The sequence below is a fragment of the Amblyomma maculatum genome, chromosome 5 (genome assembly GCF_055883805.1).
Source record: "Amblyomma maculatum isolate TAMU_Amacu chromosome 5, ASM5588380v1, whole genome shotgun sequence".
Lineage (NCBI taxonomy): Eukaryota > Metazoa > Arthropoda > Arachnida > Ixodida > Ixodidae > Amblyomma > Amblyomma maculatum.
This window is the reverse complement of record NC_139348.1, coordinates 108,336,711-108,350,748: the sequence shown is the minus strand read 5'-3', so window position 1 is coordinate 108,350,748 and position 14,038 is coordinate 108,336,711. Positions and strand designations below refer to the sequence as shown.

At 49.3% G+C, this 14,038-nt stretch overlaps 1 protein-coding gene across 1 annotated transcript in view; it reads left to right on the top strand.

Annotated features, from left to right (window-relative positions):
• LOC146189188 (cytosolic endo-beta-N-acetylglucosaminidase-like) overlaps positions 1-14,038 on the top strand; it is a 58,792-nt gene that overhangs the window by 38,691 nt on the left and 6,063 nt on the right. The window contains exons 10-11 of the mRNA XM_084605202.1: positions 1,829-2,048; positions 10,588-10,642. Coding sequence (XP_084461328.1) covers positions 1,829-2,048; positions 10,588-10,642 — 275 coding nt within the window. The remainder of the gene's footprint in view (positions 1-1,828; positions 2,049-10,587; positions 10,643-14,038) is intronic.

Below are 14,038 nucleotides of genomic sequence, written 5' to 3'. Positions count from 1 at the left end.
GTACACGGGCGCCTCGCTTTTTACTTTCATCGAAAAGCGGATGCCACGGCAGTATCGCACCTTTCTTGCTTCAATAAGGGTAGCGCAAAATGACGTTGCCTGATACACCCGTAGCGCGCCATCTTGAAAGGATGGAATTTAGTGAATAGTCTTGCTTAGAAAATCGAAGGTAGAGAAATGTTCATTCCAGACTCGGTATTTCTTCTCTTCCTTGTCAAAGTGGGGAGTGTTTGAATGATAGCAAGGACACTGGTGCGCCGGGCCACTGCACTAAGTACACGGCCCAATTCCCCTTTCGTTCGTTAAAATCAGCCCACGAGGACTTGCAAAGAATGCAGCCTAGAATTGCTTGGATTTCATTCACAGTGATGGGCTGTAGTTATAGCGTATGGTACTAGAGAAAAAGAAACACAAATCAAGATAAGGTGAACTAGTAGCCAAGGCTTGCACATTTTCTTCAAAAATTTCAGTTGCCCAAGAGACCATTAATTCCCTTGCTGAGGTGTGATTATGTAGTACTGCGGTTGGAGCATTGACACATAGATGTGTAGAGTCTGCGCTATAGGAAACCATCCTTCCCTTTGTTTTTACCTTATGAGTAAGAAAAATGCTACCTGACCTTTATCCCGATGTAGCTTCCTTTTCGGCTAGTGTGGAAACTTTTGAGCAGCTGAATGAACCTGTCAATAAATAAAAAAAACGACATTGACGCCCTCGCCCATAGCGGTGGACATGGAACATCCTGTGTTGCCGCGAATATCACTCGGAACGTGATAACCCTCTTAATGAAATCATGGCAGCCAGATTAGAGGCCTTCGTTAAGATAATAATCAAGCAAATGTATAAAATTCTGGGGCTATGTATGAGCTACGTACAAACCGCCATGAACGATCGACACGATATAAAGTATTAAAGATCTTTTAGGTGTTGTTGAATCTTAAAGAAATAATGCAGTAAGATATTTTCGATTATAAAGGAAAGCGACTATATAGCACCGGTGAGATTCGAATCCACGACGCTAAATTTAAAGTGTGGTGCTCTAGCAACTCAGCTTCAGTGACGGCTGTTAAATATGCTACCTTATGAAATATTTGATGTCAACCTTCATGTCATAGCTTCACACGTACGCCTTCCACCCCCTGTTTCATCCCATATCGTTTGCGGTAGTCGAGGACGCTCCATGTCCACCGATATGGGCGTGGACGGCACTGCGAACACTGTCAAGGATAAGTTACTCACCACATAAGTTACTCCCCACATCGCTGTAGCTCAGGGAATGTGACGTGTTGCTCTGGATCTCGGTGACCAGTCAAACTAGTGCTCCATTTGGTTCGTAAATATTTCTACCTCATTATATCTAACATGCATTTGCTATAGAGCTTATTCACGTGACGTCATTGCAGCCTTCCTGGCAACCATGAAGCGCATAACGCAGCGTGAGAGAGGGAGAAAGAAAGAGATAGAGAGGGCCTATGGCGAATAATGACACGGCATCGGTGAAATCCCAGCTCTGGTTGGACGGCGTTCCAAACGGCGTCTCAAGTATTCGACGCAGGGAGGACGCTAGTGGACGCTTTGTAGTTTCGAACAGCCCAACGTTATGGCGTCTCCGCAATACAGGGTTGCCAACCTGCTAAACCTGATAGTGAATAGGGTCTATAGTGCACTTATTTGGTACAATTCTGGTATTATTAATAATATTTACGTGTACCTAAAAATAGTTCACAGTAAGGACTACTACTCCGGTTCCATCTCTGAGCGTAAAGCAATCAGACCGAATACCTACTGCACTCGCAATAATCAACACATTACTTGCCTTTATTTCCAGGAAATACAATGTGCAGGATGTGAGCGGCAGTCCGGGTGCAACGCTCGTCGAGATCGGCATGGGCTTTAAAGTCCCATTGGCAAACACCTGTTTGTTGGGTCAAGTTGTTGTCGAACGGCCATGTGTCAACAAACAACCCGTCGACGAACTGAAAGTCGATGCAGAGAGTAGCAATGAAGGCATGGACGACGCCTCGTTGGACGTGCTATTCGGCGACAACGTAGGACCAATGTTAAATGGGAGGTGGTTTTGAGCCATCATTCGCATCATTTAGATCTCGCCGTTAAGCGAGGATTATGACTGGACGATTAGGGTGTGAAAGATGTCATCAGTTTTGAATCGAGTAGCAGTTCTGCAGCTGCTGCTTACTCAACATAAATTCCCCTTGTAACTTTATCAATTTGTTTTCATCTTTACTCAAATGGAAATGAAACGTAGAAGCAAAGGCAGAGCCTTTCTCAAAGATATGCAGCCGAGGGCTTTGCCTCTTTAGAAGCGTTCCTGAAATGCCTGAACTTGAAAAGCGTGAGGAAGAGATTTATGGTGCCCTACGAAATTGAGAGCGCTGGAGGCACACAATATGCTTCACAACAGGCCTTAAAAAGAAGTCATAGGGTTGCGTATTTTTTAGAAAAATTGCTTTCTTACTTTTGACAAAATTGCTGCAGGGTACAAAGATTGCTTTCTTACTTTTGACAAAAATTTGGAGGACGCTTAAGCTTCGCCTTCAAGAGTGGAACGCGATAGCGTTATTGCACCTCGTCGAGAAAACTTATTAAACGCAAGGGTATTGGGGCATCCTCGCACCGGTACTCGTGCGGCCCGAAGGGGAGAAGCTGGTGAGCGTAGTGATCTAAAGAAAGGAAAGACGCTTGATTCTACAACCCGTGAGGGTGCACGGCGAAACCTCAGGGACGAGTGGCGCGCCACGTGTCGGGGCAGCGCCGCACATTGCGAGGAGGGGTTCTTCTGTGTTTGCCGCAAGATGGCTCTGCATGTGCGCAGAGCGCAGAACAAATGTAGCGGAAATGTACTTCGCTACTCGTGTAACTGCGACTTCTGTAAGTAACATGCTCATAATTACCGATATACACCGCAGTATAACGTTCTACAGCACGTTTCTAAGGCAACAACGCATTCACTAGAAGCGCTTTTGTACCGCTTTTAAGCATCGAACTAGCGGCTGAGTGGGATTCTGCTTCCGGCCACGCCAGTGAACGGACGCAGGATGCAGGGCTCCTCAGGAGCGGCTTCAGCGGCCATGTCAGGCCGCGGTAACAGGACTGCTGAACAGGACAACACTTACCAGGTCGTTTTGCCTGCACTTCCAACAGGTCGGTTTGTTTTGAATACCGTTTTTTTGCACGCCGATATCAGGGCCCGCCCGTACCGGGTGGAAGATTTCCGGGATGCTTTAGCACAACACTCGTTAATCCCCGATGTTATCGCTATGGGGGCGTATCGGATGAGCCACGTCTGGGCCGTCACTCTCAAGGATACTGAAGCCGTCAACAAGATTGTCAGTGTAGGTGAGCTGTCTGTGAAAAACGGTCGCTGTTTGGTGATTGACCCGGCGAACCAGGACGTGCGACTCAAGCTTCACTGGCTACTACACAACGTGCCAGATGAAGATGTTCGTGCTGCATTTGCGCCTTACGGAAAGGTGTCGGAAGTTTCCCGGGAGCGTTGGCGTGTTAAAGGTATGCTAGAAAAGGGCTCTACAACTAGACTCGTAACGCTGAAGCTGAAAGCTGGCATGAAGCTCGACGACCTGCCGCATCAGTTGAATGTTAGCGGTGAGCTCGCGCTCGTCATTGTGCCAGGCAGACCCCCGTTGTGCCTACGCTGCCGGGGTACGGGTCACATCCGCAAAGAGTGCCGGGTTCCTCGCTGCGGAACCTGTCGACGGTTCGGGCATGAAGACAGCCAGTGTGCACGAACCTACGCTAGCATTGCCGGACCTGGGACCAGCGAAGACTCGTCCGAGTTAATTATGGACGAGGCGGATGCGGAGGAGGCTGCTGACATTAGAGGCCAGTCAACGAAACAGGACGCGCCTTCCATGACGGTTTTAACAAAGAATAAGGTGACGGTCTCAAATGAAATGAATGAAACTCGGCATGTCTTGAACGTTCCATCCCAGGACCATGAAAGCGCATCAAAGGAAGTGTCAGAAGACGTAGCCAAATTTTCCGACGCTGAGGATCATCTCAGTACTGAGCCTTCCTTTACTGATGCCATGGAGATTGGGCCGGAGACAGCAGCCTTAATTGCCGCGAAACGTCCGCATGAGGAAAGCGTGGAGGAGACTCAGCTGCCAGGCGGTGTTTGTGGTGAGCCGCCGCCGAAAACTTCTGGCATCCGAAGAGCCACGTTAAGACCGAAGCCGAACTTCTCGGCCGACACGCGGCAGGCGGGGAAACCGCCTCCGTAGTTTTTGTGGTGCCCTGAACGATTTGTGGGTCGGCTGCCTACCGACCAGCGTCAGGAACCTTCTGCAACCAAGTGGTGCGTGTGTGAGCAAAAATGAAACAATGTGCTTGGACTTCGTTTGAATGCATCCCGACATTCTGCTGGGAGGACATTACATGCATACATACGCCGCTGTTCGTCAGAAGCAGAAGCCATGCAACCATGAAGGTAGGCACCATGCGGGTACCGGCGTCTCTCTCTAATACATGACTTTCAAGCTTAATTCGCCGTTACATGTAGCTACTTTGAATGTCAGAGGACTGGGAGCGAGAAGGCGACAATGCCAACTCAGTCGCCTCCTTTTGGATAATGATATAGATATAGCAGCTGTGCAAGAGTCAAAGATTGAGAGCCAAGAAAGCACTGACCGTATGGTGGCTTCTTTTCAAACAAACTTTTATGTGTGTGTATGCCATTCTGTTGGTGTATCGGGTGGATGCCTTTTATTTATACGCAACACGCTGGGAGTAAGCGTAGAGTCCGTTTTTGCCTGTCCAAGCGGTCGGCTTTTGGTTACCGATTTTACCTACTCTAATTTATGCTGGCGTGTTGTGTGTGTGTATGCTCCCAATTCAGGATGTGAGCGTGAATTGTTTTTTGAGTCTATTGAGGTGTGGCTGAAGACTGACAAAATCTTGCTTGTACTTGGTGACTACAACTGTGTGTGCGCAGCTGTGGACCGAGCGGCGAAGTGTAAACCTCGAAGAGACAGAAGCTCCGAGCTGTTGAATGCACTTGTGCATGAGTATGGCCTTGAGGATGTTGGTAGTGTGTTCTCCACTGGAAACCAGCCAGAGTTCACGCACTTTCAGCGTGACAGCCATGCTAGATTGGACAGGGTGTATGCCTCGGTAGATCTTATTTCCCTATGTACTGCATATGAGGTCAAACCTGTGTCTTTCAGCGATCATTGTCTCGTGAGTGCAGTGTTTGGTCGCAAGGGAAAGAAATCGCGCTTTAACTGGTACCTATGGAAAATGAATGCCAAACTTCTTGCCGATGAAGAGTTCCTTACGGAAGTTAAGACCGAGTTTGAAAATCGTCTTGCTATGCGACCAGTAAGTTTTGCAGAGGAATGGGACAGCTTCAAAGAGTGGGTCAAATTGAAATCCATAGAAAAGAGCAGTAAGGTGCGGCATAAAGAGAAAGAAAAAGAAAAAGAACTGAATGAACAACTCCAGTTTTTTTTTGAGCATGGAAAGTTCAGTGCCAGGGCATTTCGCCAGTAATATACGAGAGATAAAAAGTGAGTTGGAAACAATCGACAGCGAAAGATACACAGCGGCTGTCATACGTGCAAGGGCTGAAAAACTTTGGGCTGGAGAAGTTCCGACAAAACGAGCGCTAGCAGACGAGAAAAGATACGCCTGCCAGAAAGAAATAAGGAGTATAAGGTATGCCGGCCATATCACAGAAGATGCTAAAGATATTCAGCGTGCGGTAGCAGAGCACTTCGAAGAACTGCTTAGCGCTAAGCCTCAGACTGTAGGCGGCTTTCAAACAGATTTTCTGAGACTGATGCCTGCACTGGATGACGAAAGTAAAGCGCGCCTAGAAACACCGATAACGTTGCAGGAGGCTGTATCTGCAATAGATGACCTGACAACTGGGAAGGCCCCTGGGCCGGATGGCCTAAGCGCTGCCTTCTTTAAAACGTTTCAGCAGTATGCGGCTCAGTTTTTGCTCTGTGTAATCACTGAAGCTTATGAACGTAATACTGTCCCATTGTCTTTCTCTACATCGCACATTGTTCTAATACCCAAGACAGATGATCCGGAGAAACGTCTGTTGGTGGGGTCATATCGACCGATTAGCCTCACCAATGTTGACTACAAGGTGTACATGAAGGTTTTAGCAAAACGACTGCAAAGCGTAATAAAGAAATTGGTTGGGTCTCATCAAACGTGCGGCATCAAGGGTCGATCCATTGCCACGAATATACATGTCGCAAGAACCGTACTAGAATGTGTTGATGCACTCGGTGGTCAGATAGCCATGATGCAGTTAGATTTGGCGAAAGCCTTTGACCGTGTTTCTCACGAAATTCTGTTTTCCATTTTGGAGCATTCTAACCTTGGTGACGTCATAGTGGAGGGTGTTAAAATGGCGTATGCGAACTGCACGACCCGTATTATAGTGAATGGTGAACTGACTGACAGCATCGCAGTACGTTCATCGGTAAGGCAGGGCTGCCCACTCTCACCCCTGCTGTTTGCACTGTATTTAGAGCCACTTTGCTTGGCTATCATTGATAGCGAGCGCATTTTAGGGTTCAAGCTGCAATCAGCACACGTGAAAATGCTAGCATATGCCGATGACATAGCAGTGTTTTGTGCAACTAGAAAGAGCATTTGTGAAGCCACGAGTGTCGTCCAAACATTTTGTGATCAAACGGGATGTAAGATCAATTGGGAGAAAAGCTCTGGGTTTTGGCACGGTGATTGGGACGTGACACCTGATTTCTTCTGTAAGCTGCGATGGTCTGCTCTCCCAACACGATATCTAGGCGTGCCTTTAGAATGTTATCAAGATCCCAACGTGCACTGGATGGAAGAAACATCCAGAGCGAAAGAAAAAGCGGATGCCTGGCAAGGACGGCAACTCTCAATATTTTCGCGCGCTTCTATTTGCAATGTTTTTCTTATTTCGAGGCTGTGGTACCTCATGAATGTGTTGTGTCTCACGAACCTCAATTCAGAAAATGCACCGCGTTTTTGCTGTTTTTATTTGGGCATCCACATGGGAAAAAACCGCCCGGACGAATTTGTTTATTTCTGTTAAAAGGGGCGGGCTTGGCCTTGCACATCTGTTCTTGCGTCAGGTGGTTTCGCGATTTATATTCCTCCGTGTTTAAAAAGATACCTTTTTAAGAACCGTGATGCAAGTGCGATTACAGAGGCTGCTCCCTGAATGGATTGTGTCATGTGAAAACATGCCTGGTACTGTGACTGGCTACCTGCGCGAGGTTGTTTTTTCGTGCAAGTTGCTTGAAGTGCGGTTTTCTTTTGATTACCTTTACAACGTTCCTAGAAAAAAACTGTATAAAGATCTCATTGACGTGATGCTGCCGGTGCCTTTTTACCGGGCATTACACTGTGGAGGCCCAGGGCAGGACGTTTTGAAAAGAGTTAAGAAGATGCCCGTGAGGCCATCAGCTAAAACATTCCTTTTCAAACTTCACTCTAATACGCTCCCTGTTAAAACCTGGCTGAATGAAAAAGGTATCTTCGTCCCATGGACAACAAATTGCCTGTTGTGCAAAAAACCGGAAACAATTGAACACGTTTTCTTACAGTGTTGGGATGCTGTCTTTCTATGGGACGTCCTCCAAAGGACAATTAAAAAGGAGCTTCCATTAACTCCTTACGGTATAAGATTTCTACCAGTGCAGAACGATGATGCACCTTATGATTTAATTATGCTTCTTGGCCTCCATAGTTTGTGGAAAACACGAATGCAGGTGCGTCATGCAGATATAGATACACGATCTTCGCGTGAAAACTTTATTGAAAGTGCTGTTTATATACGTGAAACTTTCATGAGGCAGCAGGATCCGCCACAATGGCATTGTCTCTTCGATGAGTTAGTGCACTTGAAAAGATTTTAGCCACTTACGCGTTAGCTCAAGTGTAGTTGACGTTTTTTATCATGTGTATTTTTGTTTTGTGTTTCACGGCAATAAAGAAAAAAAAAAAAAAACTAGCGGCTGAGTGGTAGCGTCTCCGTCTCACACTCCGGAGACCCTGGTTCGATTCCCACCCAGCCCATCTTGGAAGTTTCTTTTTATTTATGAAGTACATGCCGGAATTTATCGCTGAAGGCCAACGCCGCCGACGACACCGGCTTTTCTGCGACACGAGCTCCTTAACGCTGTCGCGTTAAAAGTGCTGCAGGGGCCATATCCTCAGGCCCCGCCAGAGTGGCGCAGTGGTAAGACGCCCGACTACTGTGCCGGAGTTCCCGGGTTCGAACCCGACCTCTGCGGCTGCGTTTCGATGGAGGCGAAACGAAGTGGCGTCCGTGTGCTGTGCGATGTCAGCGCACGTTAAAGATCCCCAGGTGGTCGAAATTACTCCGTAGCCCTCCACTACGACCCCCCTTTCTCTCTTTCCACTTTCACTCCCACCTTCCTCCCTTCCCTTACGGCGCGGTTGCGGTGTCCACAGTTGCAAGTGTGACAGATACTGCGCCTTTCCCTTCCTGTGAACCAACCAACCAACCAACCAACCAACCAACCAACCAACCAACCAACCAACCAACCAACCAACCATATCCTCAGTGCGAGAATACTTCCATTCTAGCCGAAGATATTTCAAGTGAAATAAGCCATTACGAGGAAAACATTTCTGTTTCCTGCATTTGTAAACGTTCGTCTCATGAAGCGTACGTTTAGCTTTTGGACGCGTACAACGAACAGTGGTAAATGTATATGAACTGCTTTAGAAGTATACAGAGTCTGTAAAATGTTCCCAGACTAGAAGGTACGCATTTAGGTTTTATAATTAGGATTTTCGGCTCGCTGTTCAATTCGAAGCTTTCAAGGACTAGCGTTTCTGACGGGCTAAGCCTAATCGACGCCCTCAGGGCCCACCACGACCACGGCTGCTCCCGGGCCACAGCCGGGCGGCGCTGCCGCCACAGCGCATCCGGAAGATGTGACCTTCAAAATTTTACGCCCGGCGACCTTCACTCCGTGCCAACCACCGACTACGACCCCACAGTCAAGCCAAGTTACAAGGCGTTCCGATTATCCGCCATTACCGGCGGGTCACGAGCAGATGGATGCTGCGCCATACTACGTATCCAGCCAAACCCTGACTCCGACACCACGAACGCCACAGGTTACACCGACTACAACCCCACAGTCAAGCCAAGTTACGAGAAGTTGTGATTACCCGCTCTTACCGGCGGGGCATGAAAAGATGGACGCGGCGCCGTACTTCGCATCCAGCCGAACGGTGCCTCCGACGCCACAAACGCCACAAGCTACAGGGAGCGTTGATTACCCGCTATTGCCGACAGTGCACGAGGAAATGGATGCCGCAGCTGTGACTGTCTCTGCAAGCCCTCCTGCTCAGGTTAAGACAACTACAGGATGCAGCATGACTTCAACCTATCGCAAGCGTCAAGTGTCCCCGCAACGTCTGCACACAGAACGGGTGAGTCGTCCTCATTTCACTGTTCTGATCAGGCCACTTAACAAAGTGCATGTCACAAACATCCCGAAACAGGCTATTACCAACGCAATAGAGCAAAGCGCTCCGTCTCAGTATTTTTCGGATATGGCCATTCTCCGCTTTGATTCTGCTGCTAACTGCATCCGCATAACTGTCAGGGACGCTGAGCATTTCAAGAAGCTGTGTACATTGACCCGTTTAATCGCGCGAACGCGGGATTCTGTTCAAGTGTTCGATGTGGACACGTCCCCACTGAAGCAGCCTGCGGTTGGCAGCACCCGAGGTGTGATCAGAATTAGAGAAGGCCTCACGATGGACTATATCATGGCACATCTGCGCTGCGAGACAGCTGAAATCACAGACATACGCATGCTCGGCAAGACAAATTTGCTACTTCTGACCTTCGCATCAGACGCATTACCTTCTCGGCTAGTATTCGACTACGAGATTACACGAATCCGTGAATACCGCCCGCGCCCAGTCGCATGTTATAACTGTCACCGCATCGGCCATGTAGCCAAATACTGCTCGTTTCCCGCCGTTTGTCGGGATTGCGGTAAGAACCCGCACCCTGAGGACCCCGGCTGCAAGCAGTTTCCTCATTGCGTAGCCTGCGGCGCTTCCACGCATATCGCCCTGAGTGCCCAGTGCCCGGCTCGAGCTTATGCAAAGCCTGTCGACAAATCGGCACCTAAGGAGTCGGATGATCCGAATACGCATCAGGTGACATCCTCACATACTGTCTCCAAACATGTATCATATGCTGAAAAGACCTCTTCTCCAGGTTTAGCCGAGGTCATTGAGAGCCTCAGAGCAGAAATATCTGAACTACGCCAGGAAAATCAGCGTCTCCGGGAGATGATAACTAAGGACAAGATAACAATGGACACCCGAACTCGTTCCCAGACTCCGCAACGCAGCCGCTCACAGAAGGGCCGCAAAAGCCGTTCGCATACCCGCCGGCCGCAACCGGTCACAGCATCTGATTCCGCCTATACCCACATGCTCGGGCTAATCCGACAGGAACGCGCCCAAGAGACACAGAAGCTGGAAGAAACTCTGCGAAAGGAAGTTAATGCAACTCTTACTGCTGCCCTCACTTCCATGCAGAGCCATCTGCAGACTATGTTTGAAGAGTTCCAGCGTACCACACTCACAGACGATAGTAAGCGCCGTAAATCTGTGCCCCTTTCATGAGCACTATGGCTCATGGGATTCAATGGAACTGCAGAAGCTTCAATCAGAACGGTCCTACCCTTCGTACATTTGTGCCTCAGCGCCGTCCCCTTTTCATACTTCTTCAAGAAACGCGCGGTCCTTGTAAAATTCCTGGTTACTGCACTTACCAGACACCTACTATCCAACATAAAAACGGCCGTTCAGAGGGACAGGCGGCCGTCTTAATCCGAAACGATTGTCCTTCCACTCAGCTCTCGCTTCAATCCCTTTGCTCTTCCACTCGTGAGATTGTTGCAGTAAAAATCTTCCCCCCTGGCCAAAAACCTTTCGTCGTAGCATCGGCCTATTTCCGGCCAGGTAACGTCATGGCAGAACCCTGTTCCTGGCTCCCTGACCTTGAAAACGCAGCACACCCTTATCCTATTCTTATTGGCGGAGATTTCAACGCACATCACGCAGCCTGGAGCTCATCTCAGCCTAACCAACGTGGTAAACACCTATATGACGCCCTTGATCAAACTCTTCTTACCCTGTGCAACGAACCTAACGTGCCGACCCGTATCGGTCTCCATCCCTCTCAAGGAGACACTACACTGGACCTTACATTCTCATCACCGCGTCTTCTTCGGCGCTGGGAAGTCCTTTCTAATTCTTGGGGTAGTGATCACTTGCCCATCTTGCTCACTCTCAATCGTAAATGTCTTCGCGTTCGGACAACACGTTCGTTTTTCAACTGGGACAAGTTTCGTGCTAATACTACGACCCCCTTCTCGGATATTGACTCCTTTCTGTCTGTACTCCGAGATGCCCGCACTCAAGCTCTCGAATATATCCCCTGTGACGATTCCACAGTTGGCATGGATGCTCACCTGGCTAACCTTTGGCGTCGCGCAGATCACCTCACGCAACGTTTTCGGACACGCGGAAAACGTCACAAAGATCTCGTGCTTCTTCGACGACAATTCAAGCTTATCCGGGCATACCAGCTTCACCTGCAAAGTGAGGCTTGACACTCTACATGCGACCGTCTTGGACAAGTACCGGACCTATCACAACTTTGGCGCATCTTTCGTGGCCTAAATGGCAAGGCACGCGGGGCACCACCTCTCGCCGATCTCCTTCTCAATGGCAACCCGGCTGATGTTGAAGATGAAGTTATACGCACCTTTTTCCCACACGCCAGCCTAATGCCTCCACCAGCAGTTTCCATTTTCCCAGTCGGAAACCCTGATCCAGAACTGGATCGCCCATTCTCAAAGGGAGAACTGCAAGCAGCCCTCGGAAGAGGCCGAGCTCGCGCCACACCCGGGCACGACCGAGTTAGTTGGCAGGAGCTTAGCAATCTCGACTCGGCATCCCAGGATGCCCTTCTCGACATCATTAATTCTTACTGGGAGACCGGAACGGTACCGGATAACCTCAAGCTTTCTCTTATTCTTCCTATCCCTAAACCTGGCAAAAACCCTCGACTTCCTAGTAATTTGCGTCCAATTGCACTGACTTCACATCTCTGTAAACTCATCGAGCGCCTGCTGCATACCCGGATTAGTCACTACATTGAATACGTCAGTCCTGGATTTCATCCAGCTCAAGCCGGCTTCCGCCCTAACCTTGGAACGCATGACTGCCTTTGGCTTTTGCGAAGAGTTCTGAATAGAGCTCATCGTAAAACGCTACCTGACTATCTCCTGGCTGTCGATATACACAAAGCTTTTGACAATGTTCGCCATGAGGTTATCCTGGAGGAACTCGCCAAACGCTTTCCTAGTAATCGTGCCCAAATCTGGATCCGCAATTTTTTGACATCTAGACCCATTCAGCTACATGGCAAAGCTCCGGGATGGGTGCCCAAAACCTATTACTTGGATAGGGGTGTACCTCAGGGCTCCATTCTCGGACCCATATTGTTCAACTTGGCCATGACACGCGTCGCCGAGAATCTGGAAATCAGCACAAGCGCAAGATTCGCTATATATGCCGATGATATTACCGTCTGGACTGAGGCAGCGGATTACGTAGACAAATATTCTATGGAGACTGAACTTCAGGCGGCCCTTCTTTGTCTTGAAGATACACTAACCAAAATTGGCCTCGAACTCGCACCACATAAAACAGAATTGATTAGTATTGACGGAAAACATAAAACCAACCCCAGTATGCAGATCCATCTTCACATCGGAGGCAACACCATCACCTCCTCAAATGGGCAAATCCGCATTCTTGGCCTGCCCATATCAAGCTGCAACAGCCCCCAGAAATGGGTTCGTCAGTTACAACGCCTTTGGCCAGCACTGCTACGTACTATTCGTCGCCTGTCCAACCGGCACGGCGGTGCGCGGCAGCATGCCTGCCGTGCGATGGCCAGAGCAGCGGCGGTCGGAAAAATCCTCTATGGTACACCGGTCCTCCAACTGTCGAAGACTGACTTCGCTAAGGTCGAACGCCTTCATCGCGCTACACTACGCACTATTACCGGTCTACCTAAGCACACTCCTATAGCCAAACTTGAGCGTTTGGCCGCTCTTCCACCGCTCACTACCATCGTTACCGAGTCACAGACGCGTCATCGAATACGTCTAGAGAACACTGTCCAGGGGCGTCGCCTGCTGGCCTGGGATGAACAGCGTAACGACAAAACACCAGCCCTATATGCATCACTTCCCCCTTGGGAGATGCCAGTAGTCACACGCGTCCATCGCCGACCTATAAACCGCGATTTTGTCATTCCCCGGGAGCTCCTAGCTGCCCATCACCGACAAGAGCGAATCCCCGATACGACTGACATATACACCGACGCATCCATTACAAGCGAATTCGCATCTATGGCCTGGGTATGCGATGACAACCCTTCCCTTTCAGGCGCTTATGCCTGCCATCTACCTCAGGGTACCCCTCTTCACGCTGAACTCCTCGCGATTTGGGGAGCCTTGTCAGGAGTGCCTTGCACCGGAACTGGGTCACTACGTATTCTTACTGATTCCTTTGAAGCTTACAAGGAAATCGCTACTCCGGGTTCACAAGATGAAACAGCTACGGCTATACAGCGCCTCCTTAAACGCCACCAACTCGCGACCAGAACTGTCGCTATTCACTGGACCCCAGGTCACTCGGACGAATCAGGGGGCAATGCGGCGGCACACGCCGCGGCTGCCTTGGCAGGTGGGATATCCACATTTACTTCCCCACCCCCCTTTCTTCATCCTTATTCGACCTTGGGCGGGCAACTCACCCCTTCTCTTGCCCTTATGCACTATACTCGGACCAGTCTTCGTAGCCTCAGTCAGCATCGCATGCAGGTGGCCACACCAGACCCACCTTTTACGAGAAGAACCCACCTCACCCGAAGTCAAGAAGTCTTTTTGAATAAGCTCATCGCCCATGC